The sequence below is a fragment of the Argiope bruennichi genome, chromosome 4 (genome assembly GCF_947563725.1).
Source record: "Argiope bruennichi chromosome 4, qqArgBrue1.1, whole genome shotgun sequence".
NCBI lineage: Eukaryota > Metazoa > Arthropoda > Arachnida > Araneae > Araneidae > Argiope > Argiope bruennichi.
In genome coordinates this window covers 109,547,367-109,565,548 of record NC_079154.1, presented here as the reverse complement: position 1 = coordinate 109,565,548, position 18,182 = coordinate 109,547,367, and the positions used below count along the sequence as shown (strand labels likewise).

Below are 18,182 nucleotides of genomic sequence, written 5' to 3'. Positions count from 1 at the left end.
ATTGCCTTTTTCATACACAATTGCTGGTATTGAATTGCGAACTAGTAAGTTCTGTATATAAAATCTTTTTTCATTTTTAAATTCTGTATTTTTACTTACTATACTGTAAAATGTTATCACATATTTAAAAGTATAAATATTTTTTACCATGCAGTTGATTTAATTATTTTATAATCGAGTTAATTTATATATTAATAGAAAAATAAACTTTATACTGAGGATATTGTTTTAAACTTGTTTAGTGAAAATAATAATATTTGTGTGTAATTTTTCATGGAATTTTCACATAATATGTTGACAATATTACTCTATTTTTATTTTAATCGATTCTTTTCCCTAAAATTTAACAATAAAAAATTTATATTCATCTTAATGAACCTTTTGAAATTGAAATCAATCTCTAATAAATTCATTGAAAACTTCCAAACTTTCCAAACAAATTAACCTTATTTTTCAATATGAAAATGCTTAATGAAAAGATTGCAATATATATTTTGATAATTTATGAACTCCGGTTTTAATAACTTTATAATATATTGCAATGTTTCACTGAATTTTTTTTAAATTACAAAAATGAGTACATTTATTTTCTATTTTATTTTTCTATTTTTTGGATTAAATTTTTATTTATCACTTAAGATAATTTTTCTCTTTCATTGAAATGGCATGAATTATTATTTAAATTGCTAAAAATGAAAAGAAAAAAAAAATCTTTTTATCTCCTTTTATTTATTGCTTCGAATTTTTTTTTCACAAAGTTTATAATTTTATAAATTATTTGTTGATTTTTATAGCCGCTAGTTTGTTTGACGATTTTCAAAGTACACCAAGCTCCATCTTGTATGAGATATCAATAGTTTATCAAAATGTTTGCATTATAAATTCTTTTGGTCTACATTGCAACTGACATCAATTGCCAATGTTTTAAATTTTTTTTTCTGGAGATTTATTGTGAGGGGGACAGGCGTACATATTAATAAGTATCTTTTGTGAGTTTCATGGCCAAATATTGTTATTATTTTCCAATGAATGTATATACTTTAAGTAAATGAAAGAAAAAAAAACAATATAACAATTCTATAAAATATTGAAAATGCTTTTTCTTTTTTCAATGCACTAAATTACTTCAAATATTATTGTTATATATGTCTGTGTATTAGACGACTTTAAATATATATATGTGTATGTAAGGTGACTTTAAAGCATTTTACAAGATTAAATTATGAAAACCATGCTTTGAAATATTTTATAAAACCAATCTATTTCAATAATTATATCAAAATAAGATTTCACTTGTGCAGAAAATAAGAAATGTTGAAATTAAGAGTACAATATTTATGTAAACTTAAATTTTCATCAGAATTCCTTCTATTATTAAAAATGCTGAATTTATTTTGTGAAAAAATATTGATTAATTTTGAATTATTTATTTTGAAATTATTGTGTTTTTTTAAGCCAATTTACATAGATTAAAATAGAAGTAATAAAATTTATAGTTAAAAATCATTGTCTTTTCAATTTTTTTAAAAACACCATTTTAATTTCAAATCTTTTTAAAGAAATTTACTTGTCTTTATTATAAGAAGAAGTTAATTGTAATTGTAAATTTAAGGTTAGACTTATATAAGAAATAAATAATGAATAATTATATATAAATATATAATTTTAATTTTTTTCTGTAATCAATATTTAGCAAAATGCCTGTTTAGTTTTGGTTTTTATATCTTATTTTAGGCTTTACTGACGTTGTTATTTTATTAGTTTACAATGACATAATTTATTTTTATGTCTCATGTATAAGTGTTACTTTTCTTTCTCTTCATCTATATCTCAGATATTATGAAAGAAAATCTTTTGAAAGAAGTTCATAGATGGTTTACTTCTTATGGAAACTCAATTAACAGAAAATACCTGAATAAAGTAATAGAGATTTCTGATTTTATGGATGACAAAAAGAAAATAATAAATCTTCCAGTTAAAGAACTAAGTGATGTCCAGAGAGCAATGAATTGCTTTGAAACAGTTCAGGAAAATTATATAGATATTGATATGGAACTTGAACCAATAAAGGTAAATTCTACATTGTAAATTGTAGGAAATTCGGTCATTAAATTTAAGCAAATCCTTTGACATTGAATGCAATTTATTTGTTTGTTTTTTAATTACAAGAAATTAGATTGATATTTGTAAGTTTTTCATCAAAAAATATAAATAAAATGAAAACTATTCATTAGCAATAATACAATAACATTTCGATTCATTTAAAAAAAAGGAAATCAATGAAATTATAGATGCAAATAAAAATTGGTAAAAATGCTTTGCATTACTAATTTAAAGAAATGAGATTTTAAAAAAGTTATCAACCTTTTGTTAAAGAATACATAATCATTTGCAATGCAATAAGAAATGAGCAATTTCATGTGCATGACTTTCTATGAAATATAATATTAAAATATTTTTACTTTAACCTGTAAATAAAAAAAGACATTCATACATGTGTTTTTATTTGCTCCTACATTGTACTTCAAATTTGATATTAAAATGTTGCTGATATTTATCCTAAAATTATTTGTATTGCATTTTGTGATCCTCTTCTTTTTGATACAAGTTATTAATTATAGGTGGTATTATGGCGCCCTTCAAAAATTCTTATGCTTTTTTGATAATATGGTTTAAAAAACTTGAAGGGTATGATGCCCTTTGTGCTGTTTTTGTTCTTTTCCTGTGGCTTGAAATTTCATGATGTGCTGAATGATTCTCACACCTTTACAAACTAGAATATTGATATAGCAAAAGAAAGAAATCAATCAAATTACAACAATTTATTCTTCCATCTGCAATAAAGTGATTAAGGGAAGGCTTTCTTTAATATGAAAATTTAATTCTATTTCCTTAGATAACAGTTGATTTGTGTTCTTGATTGTTGATCCAGATTGTTGATCTATGTAATATGAAGGTTTCAAATGTGTATTCTTTTTTTTTTAAATCATTTTTTGATATGTCTCTAAATCAAATATGTGTAATTAATTATTTCTATTCATAGTTCATTTTAAATCCAGTTGTATATATTCTTATAGTTAACTATTTATTATTATTTATAAATTTATAATTTATTTTACCCATTTCTGAAAGCTTCTATCATAGAAATATGCACTGAAATAGATTATTACTTGTCAATTTCATTTTTTTTTGTTGTTGTTTTGTCTAACATTTATGAATTAACAAAACATTGTGATTACTTTCAGTCAAATTGTTTGTATATTATTTTATGGTCAGAAAACAGGTATTTTTGTTTTAGTTTTTGTAAATAATTTGTAGATGGTATCTATTCCCTGAGAAAAATTTAAACATTTAATTACTTTTAAAATTTCTCTTAAATAAATTCCTGGGATAATTAACATAAAATATATGATGCACATATTTTACAAAGCATAATTGTAATTTTTAAAATTAAAATGTGAAGTAAGCTATGGGATTGTGATATTTTGATATCCACTGATATGTGTTACAGAGCCTTTTACTGTCGAAATTTACTTGAAGTTTTCACACAATCATATGTAAAGATTAATAATTAACTTTGTATTAACCTCTGATGTAAAGTTAAATCATATTTAATAAATATGATATTCATATATTGTGTACCATTATGTTTGGTTGATTTTCATATTTCATAAGGATTGTATTTGGACAAATTGTACAAAGCACAGAAGATAGGTTTTATTTTATAAATAGAGGAAATGGCTGAAAGATAAAATGAAGAGAAGTATATACATTTATTTATTCTTTATTATAAAATGCTTGCAGTTAATATTTTTTAAATTAAAAGATGCTGATATATTTCTTATACTGTTCTTTTTCTACAACTGTTATAATTTAAATTAATGCATTTGTTCTTCTTTTCTTCTTCTTATTTATTTATTTATTAAGCATATTTATTACCATTAGCAAAGAACCGGTTATAGAGTTAATATTTAACCAAGAAAAAAAAATCAAATACTTGTGACAATTTTTATTAATATATATTAATGATATTTCATCATGTAGTTATTTTTAGAGTTCGTATGTATATCTGTTAAATAAATAATGTAAATTTATTTCAGGATGCATATGCTTTGCTCTTGAAATTTAATTTTCCTGTTGATTTAGATGAAGTCGAAAAGGCCAAAAGTTTATCAAATGCATTGGATTCCTTACTTAAAAAAGCAGTATGTATTTTTTTTTATTTGAAAACTGCCTTTTCATGCTGTCTGCCACATGCAATTTTATCATTTTTTCCTCTTAAAAAAAAGTGAAACTATTTAAAAATTGTTGATTTGAAATTTCAGGCTAAAACCATAAGTTAAGCATTTTTTTTTTTTTTTTTTTTTTTTTGCTGATGTTTAATGCATTAATTTATCATTTAATGCTAATTTTTGCATAATAATTGAAAACTTGGTGTCAAGAAATTTTGTTTGATTGGAATATATTAAAAAAATTAATTGTATAAACAACACTGAAAAATCATTTGTTTATAAAAAAAAATAATTTTAAATAATTACTGCAACAATTTTGAAAATTATTGATATTTGATATATAATTATTGATATATTTATAAAAATTCAAAAATATTTATTTTAAATAACTGCTAGAAAAAGGCAAATTAATGATTTGTAAAATTTGCATTTGTTACAATTTGGATAAAATTATAGATTGGGTAAGTTTTGATTAAGATAGTACAAAAATTAATTTATTTGCAATAGTTATTTACAAATACTTATAATAAAATAAACAAAACAATTTATTTAATTTTCAATAAATTAGAATTGCAACATACCCTCTCAGAGAGATGAACAAAATCTCAAGATGCTACAGGGCAAATAGGTCCAAATTTTCAGTTAGGTTTAGCAGTTTCATTGTAAATAAAAACAATGACAATTGCATACCAATCTTATTCTATGAAATCTCAACAGCAATTCTTTCATCGGCTATTCTGTAAGATTGGTAGATAATCCGTCTCTATTGAGGCCACCTTCAGTCATGGGTGGAAAATTCAGAAAATCTAATATTTCATTAGTTGATGTGAACTGTTGAATGCTGAGATTGGCTTTTATATACTGTCAGAAAACTACTAAATTTTCTAGATAAAAAAAAAGAAATTTCACGATGACAAGTCTTTAAACTTGTAGAAAGCTCACAAATAAAAACCTTCCAAGAAGCCAAAATGCTTTCATTTTACAGAATTTACTTCGTTATACATTCTTATACATTGTGTTAGTATTGCTTTTAAGAGAGGCTCTTGAAGAGAATAAAAAAAGATTTCTGATGATAAATATTTCATTACAATGCATAATAATGCCAATGATTTGTTTCTTATTGAATAAGCCTTTTATTTTACTAATATTTTTAGATTGCCATAATGTGTAATAATGTAAGGATTGCTAAGAAATAATTTCATTTAAAAAAATCTTTATATTTCATTTATCTGCAAAAAACTGGTAAATTTTTTTAATAGTTGCATCCTTTGTAATATTTTTGTGCTCTCAATAATGAAAAATACCTTCCAGTCATTGTATCTTTTATTTAAGTGACAAATGTTACTTTGTAGTAATACATTAATTCTGATTCCATTTGATTATCTAAGAATATTTATTCAATCTGAAACTTAACCTTATGTGTTTTTTATATAATATTCTTCTTCATCAGAAGAAAAAATAAAGGCCATATAATAATAATACTTAATATAGCATGTACGTTTTAATTTTCTATTAGTCTGCCTCTGTTTAAATGTTTTTTTAATCTATTATTATTATTATTATTCAGAGACAAGTTGCAAATGAGCTTGCTGATGACCAATATGAATATCTAGCTATGCTTAAGCAATTCGTTGAAACTTTCAAAGTTGATGTTGTTGAATTTAACGATGACTATCAAGAGGTAAGCGAAACTCTATTAATTCACTTTTTAGGTAAAATTTCACTTTCACTAGGTAAAATTTAAAACATGATATTTTATGCAAACTGTAATATTATATTGTTATTTTTTAAATATTAAGTTTCATGATTGCTTTTTTATAAAGAAATCCTATTCTTTTTCTTAAATTATATGCATTTATTAAATATATGATTTAATAAATGCATATAATTAATGCTAATAAATGCATATAAATAATTGATATTAGTATCGAAAATTGAATAAAATGCTAATATTTCTGTGATTTGAAATAGTTTTCTATTTCTCATTCTCTTTGCAAATTCTAATGAATTAGTAAAACTTTTAGGCAGGGCCAATGGTTGCTGGAATAACACCTGAAGAAGCAAGTAAACGAGTTGATATGTTTGCTGTAAGTATAAAAATATTCCATTATGAAAACAATTAGAATAAATTGTGAAGTTTAACTTATTTATTATTATTATTGCTATCACATTATTTTTACACTATTCTAAATTTTAATCTGTCATTTTTTTAAATATCTTTTCTTGAAATTTTCTATTAGATTGATAAATTTCTAAGACTTCTCTAGAAAGTAAATTATCATGCCACTAATAGCCAATAAGTTAATTACATATTGTAAAAAGTAGATTTGCAGCAAATCTAAGAGAGTTGAAACATGATTACTGTATGTGACAGTTACAATTCTCAAATTGTTTGCAATATCGCCGAAAGTGTTAGCACTTATTCTTTCTATCTACTTTCTTATTTCTCCTTGGAGGTGGGGAGGGAGAAGGGAAATGCAGAGAAACATCACAAGTACATGGATGAAATGTTGTACTATATGTAAATAAGTTCCTGCTTCTCCTGACAAATATAGTATTGGTCTGGGATTGAATTACTCGCATTTCAATAATAGGACATACCTCCTACAAGAGAAATTAGGCTCTTGAGAGTGATGGAACTTAGAATCTATCCTTCATTACCCAATAATTATTACGCAGTAAAATTTCAGTTATGCAAGCTGGATAGAGTTAGTTTCCCTGTGATTATTCCATCTACAGATCCTTCCAGAGGTTACCTCAAAAATAAGGATGAGAACAATCAATAAACAAGGATATCAGCAAACTGTTTGAAACTCTCTCTTCCACATAATTTTACTGCAATAATGTCTATGCAGTGAAAACTTTAGTTTTGCAGAACTGTACCATCAATTTCTTGGGTCATATTGACCTTCAGTATTTCTTCATATTCATCAGATGTGTATGTAAAGAAAATTAACAACCATAATCATCTGTGCTGTTACAGTCATTCCTTTATTTGTCCTTCCATTTAAAAACTCCCTCTCCCAATTTTATTTACTGTAGAAGTACTTAGAATTGAATGGTCTTTCCTCATAAACCGTAAAATTGTGGAATCTGCCTTCCCAAGAATCTAAGAAACCTTTCATGATGTGCCTCAAATCAATAGCATCAAAAAGCATTCCTCAATCTGTACAAGAAGGATTTGTTCAAGAATTTCATTTTCCTCTTCATTGCTCGTTTCAGTTTATCATCATAATTTTTTCGAATAGAGATACTTATTCTTAGGGATTCTTTAAGAAATATACCTTTCATATGTTTTCCCAATGGTCATTTCCTTATTAACCATAGAAATACAGCGAATTACATCATTATAATTTTGATACCTGTGGCTTCCCAGCTAGGTCCTTCTGCATCCATGCAGCTGAAATATGTAATAACATGGAAAATACACAATTTGAAGACAAAAAGTTTCAGAAAAAGAAAAATTCTAGATATGTTATTTTGTTCCATTTTTAATACAAATTTTCGAGGAAACTTTACCAAGTTATATTATTAAACCAAAAATTCACATTCAAAAATGATTCTGAAATGGGATTATATGTTGATTTCAGAAAATAAATTGCTTCTTCCTTACAAACAAATATATAAGGTATTCGAATATTTTGACTACTAAAAACACTTGTTCAACAAATTAAAAACAAAAGTATTGTTTAAAGCTTGTGAACTGGTTAACAACAGACAAGTTTAAAATATTCAAAAAGACCAGTGTTGAATAACTACATTAAAGAAGTGCTACCTTTTTCTTTGCAATAAAATCATTGCCATCTTTATTGCTTGCTTCAGGAGCTTAGTAAAAAACCAAACACTGACAGGTTTTTGTTATTGTTGTTGTTTTAAATTGTACCAATTTATGGTTTATTTTATTTTATATACAGTTGCACTTTCTTCTTTCATAGGATCGACTTGACAAACTTTACAGTAGATATGAAAGCTACAGAAATGGAGAGGAACTTTTTGCCCTTCCTATTTCAGAATACCCTACTCTAACTCAAACGAAAAAAGACATGGTTCTTTTACAAAAGTTATTTGCATTATTTAATCAAGTGATGAAAAAAATAACAAGTTATTATGAGTTGTCTTGGAAAGATGTTGATGTGCAAGTAATGACTGATGAGTTAACTGATTTTCAGACCAAGTAAGAATGTTGCTTAATATCAAAGTTTCTTTCTCTTTCTACTCTGCATTATATATTTCATTGAATAAGTCCTTATAAACTGTTGTAAATGTATTAATGTTAGTTTCTGAATATCAAGAAGATAAATTAGAAGAATATTTATAATATAAAAATTTTATTAGTTTTATCAATGCATCTGTTTTTAAAGGGATTTAGCTGTCTGCTGAAAATTGTGCTATACAAGTTATTCTGAAAAAAGGGTTTTCACTTTGAATAATAAATTCTGCTTATTTGTGATATCTACTATTTTTCTTTATCAAAAGAAATGGAAGCTAAAAATTTCTACTGGCATATTTTTCCTATAGTCTTGGATGTTAAAGAAATAAAATTAAGATTGATATCCCTTTTTATTATGTGTATTTTTACTAAATTATTAAAATCATTTCTTTCTGTCGTATTAACATCTTAAAAAAAACCTAAGTTAATTCTATTTTTGTATATACATATTTATAACAATAAAAGAATAATTTGGTCTTTAAGTTATTAAAGCAACCATATAGCAAATATTAGTATGCTAGTCCATGCCTAACTTTTATTATTTATTTGGTTATTGATTTAAATATCAATAACCTTAAATATCATTATTTCAATATCAATAACCAAAGTGGTGTAGGGAGGACTGTGTATCTAAGGCCAGTTTTATTTTTTTCATCATATAAATATTGAATTATTAACCTGTTTCAAAATTGTGAAATTGACATGCACACATAGTTGCACTAATTACTTCCTATTGAAATCGTTATAAATTTTAGGAAAGAACAATATCTGATAATATATTTATTTATCATATAATAACTATTTAAATTGCAATAGACCAAATTATTAATAAATGACCAGTATTTTCATAAATTATTCAATATTATAATTGAAAAAAAATTGATTCTAAACATCAGCTGTATATATTGTCCCTTTGGAACAACTATATATATATATATATTGCTCTGTTTAAACATATTATTGTTATTCTGTATTTCATAAACAATATCTTTATCATACAGAAACTTTTCTCAGGGTACAATGTTTTTAAATTTTCAACATAGTATTGTTCCTCTTTAATATGTGTTATTTCTGCGACATAAAAATATTCAATTTTTCTGCTTTGTAATCTTGTTAAACAAAAGTCGTCTTTTTTAATAGTGTTATAACAGTTACTGTAGAACTTGCTTCTTAGATTAAATAAAAAATAAATTGCATTGTTTGCTGATTATTCTAATACCTCAATCTGAAATCCAAGTTTTTGTAAGGAAGTTTCTTTTAGCCATTCTAATTGCTTATTGTTTCACATTTTCTTTTTTTTTCTGGAATATCTGCCAGAAATTTATATCTCCCTGGTTTTCGACCACTTGGACAACTAGGCAGCAACAAAATATTAAACTAAAATACTTCACTCAAAACTCTTCTGTAGTCGCAGTTATAACATCTGCAATAGATTTTGACCTCTTTATTCCATCAGAGTTTCTAGGCATCTAAATACATAACATAGGGATATTAATAAATTAGGAATTCACTGTACAAACATAGGATAATGGTTTAAATTTTGATTAAAATATGACTGAAACCTTATTTGAAATTATAATAGTTTTTTTTTGAAATTATAATATACAAATTAATAATTGGCAATAATGATCATAGCAAATGTATTTTTCCAACAAAATATACATCCTTTCTGTTGAAAAAAAACATTTAACAGCAAAACAATTTATTTTTTCAAAATATTTTACATAATTAAGGTTTTTCCTCTATTCAGTATGAGAAAACTTTCTGAAAATAATGACAAATATAAAGAATATGTTGCTGTACCTAGATCCATGACCCTAGGTGAAAGAAAACTATGTGGCTCTAGATACAAGACAATGCAATTGCATACAAATAATAAACGCGGATTTAAAAACCAACAGAGAAAGGGACTTATTTACCATTTCAATTAATATTTAATGTTATACATAAAATTATGTACTAGAATTCAAACTAAAGTGTTGGTTTACCTTTGTGAAACATAGTAGAGATATGAATTATAGAACTTTACTGAAGATAATCCAAAACCGTGTTTCATTAATGATTTTCCACATCTTTCTCTTACAAGACTTCAAAATGGCTGGAAAAGTGTCAATAATATAATCCATTCAACTTAATAATAAAACTTAAAACTAAATGATAATTAAAGAGTGGAGGTACATGATGGATTTAGGTACACAAGTCTCTCCTAATTATAGCTTGATTTTTTTTCATATTATTTCTTAAAATGGAAAGGATTTTCAAAGATATTTTTCATATCTTATCTTAAAGGGCCAAATGTATTAGTTGCATTATTTGTATACAGTAATTGCTCTTGATTGCATGATTTGTTTATTTTTTGATGCAATTTATTTAAATTAGTTTATGATTACTACTTTATGTAAATTAGAGATTGCAAAGACACATACAGAGTTTTCTCACTCTGCACAGTTTATATGACTATGGTATTGAAAATAAATGAGAAAGTCATTGCATTTTTAATATACTTGAGTATTTATATGCTGTCTTTCAGCTTAGATATCATGAAAATTTTAGATTTCTGGCATTGAATATCATACTGTAACTTGTATTTCTTTGCAGATGCATGAGACTTCCAAAAGGATGCAAAGATTGGAGTTACTTCAATATACTAAAACAACGAATCGAAGACTTTAAGGACACATGCCCATTGCTGACTCGCTTACGAAATGAAGCGATGACCATGAACCACTGGAAAAGAATTGAGAAAGTATGCAATCATAAATTCGATGAAGATCAGTCAAAGTGGACTCTTGGCACAGTTATGGAAGCTCCTTTGTTGGTATTTAAAGATGATGTTGAGGTAAAATATTTTTACAACCATGTATATCTTTTTCTATTAAATATTATTTTTATGTTTCGATATTATAATAATCTTTTTGGACTGTTTTAAACATACTATCAATTCTGTTTTTATTACTATTATTATTATTTTTCATCTTCAGATAATGAAGCTCTAAGGTTCTTTGACTTCTGTAAATATGTAATAAAATCTGCAATTTGTAATCAGAACCAATCTTGCTTTGCTTTGCATCATACGCGTTATATCGAAAGTCTTTTCTTATTTACCTGTTAAGCATACCAAGTAGCTGATTCAGCCACTTCATAACAAATTTGTGGGACAGATGACCACATCAAAAATGTACATGTGAAACTCAAAGCCATTTCACTGTAAACTTTTAGGGCAGCATGTTTAAAGACCGCCTCCTAAAATTGTACATTATGCCTCCTTTTTTATGAATATTTGATAATTCTAGAGTAAGTTCTACCTAAGTATTTTGAGCCATTTGTACAATTTTCTAATAACGGTATTCACAAGTTTAAATACCGTTTTTTCGGTATTTACAAGAAATTTTTTAAATTGTCTCCACTATATGTTCAGGGATCACCAACATAGCAAAATAGTATACGTTTTTGTTTTTATGTCACCCTAACGGGCAAAATTAATTAGACTGTGAATACAAAGGTGCATCGTACCTTCAAGAGAAGTGATAAAATATGTGAATTATCCAAGGAGGCGGGTCAAAACTATCCCATTATACCTCGAGCGATACTGCGCTCGCACAAAATTCGTAGTTTCATATTCGTATCTGTGAAAACAAGGTTGTAGTTGTGAAGAAAGTGCATACTATTTCGATATTTTTTTTTAATTGGTGAGTTTTATTCACATTTTATTTGCATATCATACTTTAGGGTTCAAAATATTTTTCAGATTTATTATATATGTACTCAGAAATAATAACTCATAATAATGAATAAGCGTAACTTTAAAGAACATAAAAAAATTAGTTGATAATACTTCTGTTTGGTTTCATTATTTATATGATGAAGAAAATATAGTGGCACGATATAAAAAAAGTTCAAGAGTTATTAAAGCGAATGGAGGAAGTATAAGCGGACTCCATACACATTTAAAAACGAAACATGATACAAATTTGTTAAAGAGGAAAGAATCTAATTGCGATGAAGAAAACCAAAATACAATACAGAAATCAGCTATATCTAAAACTATCCGACGAGAAATCGATTTATTTGAAAATGGGAGATTTAGAGGTAAATACTTGGAAAAAGTATATCGCGCATTGCTAACAGTACCACCAACTAGCGTAAACGCCGAAAGAGCGTTTTCGACAGCTGGTAATTTCTGCACAAAATTACATTGCAGACTTAATGACAGTACAATGGATGCATTATGTTTTTTTAAGATCACATTTCAAAAATTTGTAATAGTACCATAGACTGAATAGTGATATTTACACTTTTTTGTGATTTAAATAAATAAGATGTTCCTTTACTTTTTTGTGATTCTTTATATATTGTTATAATTTATAAGTTACAAATTATTTTTTGTGATATTTACACTCTCTAATAAAACTGGCAAATAAAACAAAGAAACACCTGTGTTTTCTTTCTTTTTCTAAAATTTTTACTACCGGTATTAAAACCGGTATCCCGGTATTAAGATCTAAAAAATACCGAATAACGGTATTGAACTTTTGATCCGATATTGCAATCCCTAGTTCTATCAGAACATTTCGATCCTTTTCTTCAATTGCAAGCCCATTTAGAATTATTCTAGAATGGTAGAACTCTACTTATTTAACCAATGAATAGTGACATTTAAATGTTATATTTAGATAGCACTGAATCAGAGTTATGGTGATATGAATTATTGGCCTCATCAAACCTATTGTGTCTTGATTTTTTTCACTTGAGGTCATGTGAAAGCAAAATATATCAACCATTGTTGAATCAGTTGATGGAGCTATCAAGAAGTTTTGAGATATAGCAGAAATCTTTTTAAATCTTATGGATTTCATGCACCACTGATGCTTAAGGCTACAAGTCAAAATTTATCTATTTGACCAATTCCTCATTTATGTTTTGTAATAAAATAAATATGAATATCATGCCTTTTTTATAGTAATTTGTTGTTGTTTTCTTGTCTTTATTGTTCTACTTCCTAATTCGCGAAGAAATTACTTCTGACTTTACAATGGCATTTAATCAGGAATTATATTTTATGGGCTCTACTCTTCCCTCAAATTTATCATACTTATGTTGAATGTTATGTTGTAGAAAGAAAAAGCACTATAATTGTTAAAAATTTGACTCTAAGATTTTGATGAATCTCCATATTTCAGACAACTCTGAGTCTAAAAGAAAAAAAAACTATGTCTATTTGAACTAAATGAGTGAAATATATAGACTTTGTACAAAAATTTTATATTTTCGTGAAGTTTTAAATTTTTATCTCTGGTGCATCTGCTTTTCCTGTAAGATTTTGGACTTAATACAGAAGAGATGACAGTCTATCGATATGTCTAATTATATGTTTTAAAAGAAACTTCATACCTCAAAAATACAAATAGCTAGATCTTTTTTTAATTGAAATTGTACATCAGTTTCAGTTGTAAGAGTAAATCTGTTAAAAGTTAGATAGCCTGTCCATTTATCTGCCTCGTATGTGGTCTCAATAACTAAAAAAATATAATAGACTGGAAATTCGAAATTTATTTCTTAGGTTTTATACCAAAATTGTATCAAAACTGAATGTCAATCTGTATCAAATTTTCAGCCCAATTAATCAACAAAGAGAGGGGCTTTAAAAATTTCTTTTTCTAAATTACATATGTGATACCCTTAACTATATGATTAAACTAAATACAAAATATATCATATTATAGATGTAAACTTTGAAGTTCAGAGAAAATTACTACTAGCTTGTGTTAACTTTCTAAAAAAAATCACTGATATTGTCTTTACTGATCTTTCAAATAAAATTATATTAATAGGATATTTGCATTGCTGCTGAGAAAGAAAAAGAGATTGAAGCCAAGCTGAATCAAATCTTTGCTGATTGGGCTGTGGAAAACTTATACTTTTCACATTTCAAAAATCGTGGCGAGTTATTACTTAAAGGTACTGAGGCAGGTGAAACTACAATTAAACTTGAAGATGGATTGATGACTCTTGGATCTCTTCTAAGCAACAGGTGATGTATTTCTATAACATTTATTTGAATAATTATTTTTGTGCATTATATTTTTTTTAATAATCTTGTTTCCAATTTTTGTAAAGGTATTCAGCTGCAATGAAAGATGTTATTCTAAAATGGTTGCATTATCTTACCACGGCCACTGAGGTTATTGAAAACTGGCTAATAGTACAAAATCTTTGGGTCTATTTAGAAGCTGTATTTGTTGGAGGGGATATTGCCAAGCAACTTCCAAAAGCAAGTTGATACATTATCCTATAATTATTAATCTTAACTTGAAATGGATTTAAATATAAAATTGCTTTTATCTGCAAATAAATGTTTTAAATAAACCCTGTTAGAATGGATTAAGGTGACAATATCAATTGATATTATCACCTTAATCCACTTAAAGATAACATCAACTCCATGACTAAAAAAACAGTGAGTGATTCTGTTAAAGATCAGGATTTTCCAAAAAATCTGATCATTATTTTTTGAAAGTCTGATATTTACTTTATTAAAGTTAAGCATCCTCATTCTTGCATAGTGTGGAAGTTTGGTGAGAGGTTATAAGTTAAGTGAACTCATTGGTTATGGTTTGTTATTATGCGGTTTGTCTTAAAATAACCAGCATGTATCTCTAAAATGAGATTCTAAATAATGCAACTAAAATAAATATTTATAGCAAAGAAACTTATTGTTGTGTTTAACTCTTTGTCACATTCTGCAGGATTAGTTAATGATTAGAGAGACGTTTTTGATAATAAGATAAAAAATATAAAGAGCATTTACTTAAAATATCTGACTCTTTTTTCATTATCTTTCCAGATATTTTTTATTCATGTTATATACTGTTTTAGAAAAGAAAACTGCATGCCAGATATAACAACCGACTTCATAACTTTTATGAGATTACATCCTTTTGAGCAGAAAGTTGATCACTCAATACTCTAATAGAAATTATCCTTGATTAACTATCCATATCTTCATAATTGAGTGGAGAACTTATGGTTTGAATCATTTAGAATTATTAATTCTTAATAAATTTTTAAATGATATAATCTCAGATTTTTTATGACATTTAATTCTTATTTTTCACTTTTATTATGAGCAAAATTTAATGAGTAAAGGTTGTAAGTGTTTGTACAGGTTGTTTCTGTTTATTAACATTAATACTTTACTTTGTTATTAACGTTTTTTAGCTTTATATTCTGTACACTTCTTACTAACCTTACTAGGCTGGCCCTTGAGCATTAAACCAATCCAAATCTTACTAATTTTACCACCATTATCTAAACTTTCCCTTTGGGATTGCATTTTCATTGGATAAAAATTTATTATATTATTAAATTTGTTAAATATGGCTCTATTTATCATTAGAAGGTCATATTAATTATTGTTTTAATCTTATTTTTATGATATATATATATATATATATATATATATATATATATTTCAATCATTTACTTTTTTTTTTTTTTTTTTTTTTTGAAATGGCTCTTAGAATTCTTAAACATTTTATACAGCAAAATCTAAAAGTACTTACAAAATTTAAAACTATGATAATAATTAAATTAATGAAAGTAAGTGATTCTTCTTTTCATTATTTTTTATTGTTATTAAACATAAATTTTCTAAATGCAGGAAGCAGAAAGATTTGCAATTATTGATTCAACTTGGGTAAAATTGATGGAGAGAGCTCGAGAAAAAGTCAATGTAATAAAATGCTGTGCTGAAGATGATACCATGAGTAAAGCATTACCACATTTGCTAGAAGAACTGGAAGCTTGTCAGAAATCACTTGTGGGGTAGTATTTTTTGCTTAATTGCATTGTTGTTCTTATTGATATTAATGGTTCTTATTGATTTAAATTAATATTACAATTTAGGAACATTTATTTTTATGTATCATATTTGCTTAAAATTAAAAATCTTTTTGTTTATAATTATTATTATAAAATTTCTGATATTTTAATGTAAAATTTGGAAAATTTGTTCAAAACAAATTAGAGCAAGATAGAATCAAGATAAAATGATCAGTATAAATTACTTATAATCTTGTTTTTATAATTGCTTAAATTATTTATGAGCTTTAAAAATAATAAGAGATTGTATTATTATTGTTATTGCTTATATCATTTTCTGCTAAATATTTCAGGTATTTGGAAAGCAAGCGAAGAATATTTCCCCGTTTCTTCTTTATATCAGATCCAGCTTTGCTAGAAATTTTGGGTCAAGCAAGTGATTCACACACTATTCAGGTAGATACATCTTTTATTCTGTTCATTAATTTCCAGTCGTTTTCAAATGCTTTGTGAAGAAATTGACTTTTTAATCATTACTCACTCAAAAGTATTGCTTTTATAGGCTCATTTACTTGGAGTTTTTGAAAATGTTTTTAAAGTAAAATTTGATCCTGATGATTATAATAAAATCACAGCAGTTATATCAAAGGAAGGTGATGAAATCCCTGTGAGTTACATTTCTTTCTTACGATTTTTTTTTTTTTTTGTAATATTATTTTAGTCTGCAACATTATTGTAGAATGTTTATCACATTAAATAATTTTAATTTAAAATATCAGAAATATAGAAAATTCATGTCTTATTTAAATGTTTTAGCCTGTCTTGTTAATGAATAATGATCAATAATTCATTAATAAACAAATATCTTGTACACATTAAATTGGGATATTATTTTTTAATTATGTAAAAATTATATAATATAATTTATTAACAGAGGAAGAGAAGTGAAAGTATTTAATTAATATACATATTTAGCATTTTAGCTAAAAGATTTAAAAATTGTCATATGTGCACTTTTATGTTTTCGTTTTAAAATTTCTGAATTCTTGTTTATTTGTAATTCCCTATATGGTTAGGTAAAGGAAAACAGCAAAAATCTATGTAATGGGTTCTAAAATGAAAAATCCATGCAGAATATCTCGTTTTAAATAAAATATATTTTATATTATTTATGTCAAATAAATCTGGTTGACAGAACAGATAGTAGGAATTTTTTCTTAATGTGTTAATAAAATATAATTCTTGAGGAAAATCTTGACTAGCATAATGCTTTCTTTAGGATTTTTTTATATACATATAATTATTTTTCTGATTCTGGGAAATTAGCTTTAGAAGTTTAAATATACTTCTGCTATTGAATATTTTAGCTAATTTATTAATAACCTTTTTTCTAAACACAAAATATGGATTTCTTAAAATGACAGTAACATTTCATTGCTGTTAGTAGTATCAAATATTTGTGGTTTGCAATGAATTAAAGCGATGTTTCTTTATTAAACAGCTTGATAGGCCAGTAAGGGCAGAAGGAAATGTCGAATTATGGCTTGGTGATCTACTTGTTGTTCAGCAGATGTCTCTGAATACTGTTATTAAGGATGCGTTTAGAAGTCTAAATGAAGACGACTTTGATCTCATAACGTTTATAGATAAATATATAGCGCAGGTAATTATTTATTGCATTTCAGTGCAATATAAAGATGTTTTAAATGGATTTTTTTTTACTAATCGTAAAAGAAATCTTGTTTATATGTATATTATCTAAATCTTTTTAAATATATTTTTTAGAAAATAGTCATTAGATACTCATTCAACATTTTATTTGAATATATATATCTTTGACCGGTAGGAGTGATTTTCTCAAAATTTTCTCACATATTCTCTAATTAAGATGTTATTCCCTCACCTGCATAAAATTGTGT

The 18,182-nt window shown here is 25.8% G+C and overlaps 1 protein-coding gene across 5 annotated transcripts in view; it reads left to right on the top strand.

The window, feature by feature from the left end:
- Positions 1 to 1,996: 1,996 nt before the first annotated feature.
- LOC129965390 (dynein axonemal heavy chain 8-like) overlaps positions 1,997 to 18,182 on the top strand; it is a 94,517-nt gene continuing 78,331 nt past the window's right edge. For all 5 annotated transcript variants that reach the window (XM_056079229.1, XM_056079230.1, XM_056079228.1 and 2 more), the window contains exons 1-12: positions 1,997 to 2,070; positions 4,101 to 4,205; positions 5,800 to 5,913; positions 6,257 to 6,319; positions 8,168 to 8,406; positions 11,041 to 11,281; positions 14,274 to 14,473; positions 14,560 to 14,713; positions 16,103 to 16,266; positions 16,617 to 16,719; positions 16,826 to 16,930; positions 17,765 to 17,926. In XM_056079229.1, coding sequence (XP_055935204.1) covers positions 2,005 to 2,070; positions 4,101 to 4,205; positions 5,800 to 5,913; positions 6,257 to 6,319; positions 8,168 to 8,406; positions 11,041 to 11,281; positions 14,274 to 14,473; positions 14,560 to 14,713; positions 16,103 to 16,266; positions 16,617 to 16,719; positions 16,826 to 16,930; positions 17,765 to 17,926 — 1,716 coding nt within the window. In that variant the 5' untranslated portion in view covers positions 1,997 to 2,004. The remainder of the gene's footprint in view (positions 2,071 to 4,100; positions 4,206 to 5,799; positions 5,914 to 6,256; positions 6,320 to 8,167; positions 8,407 to 11,040; positions 11,282 to 14,273; positions 14,474 to 14,559; positions 14,714 to 16,102; positions 16,267 to 16,616; positions 16,720 to 16,825; positions 16,931 to 17,764; positions 17,927 to 18,182) is intronic.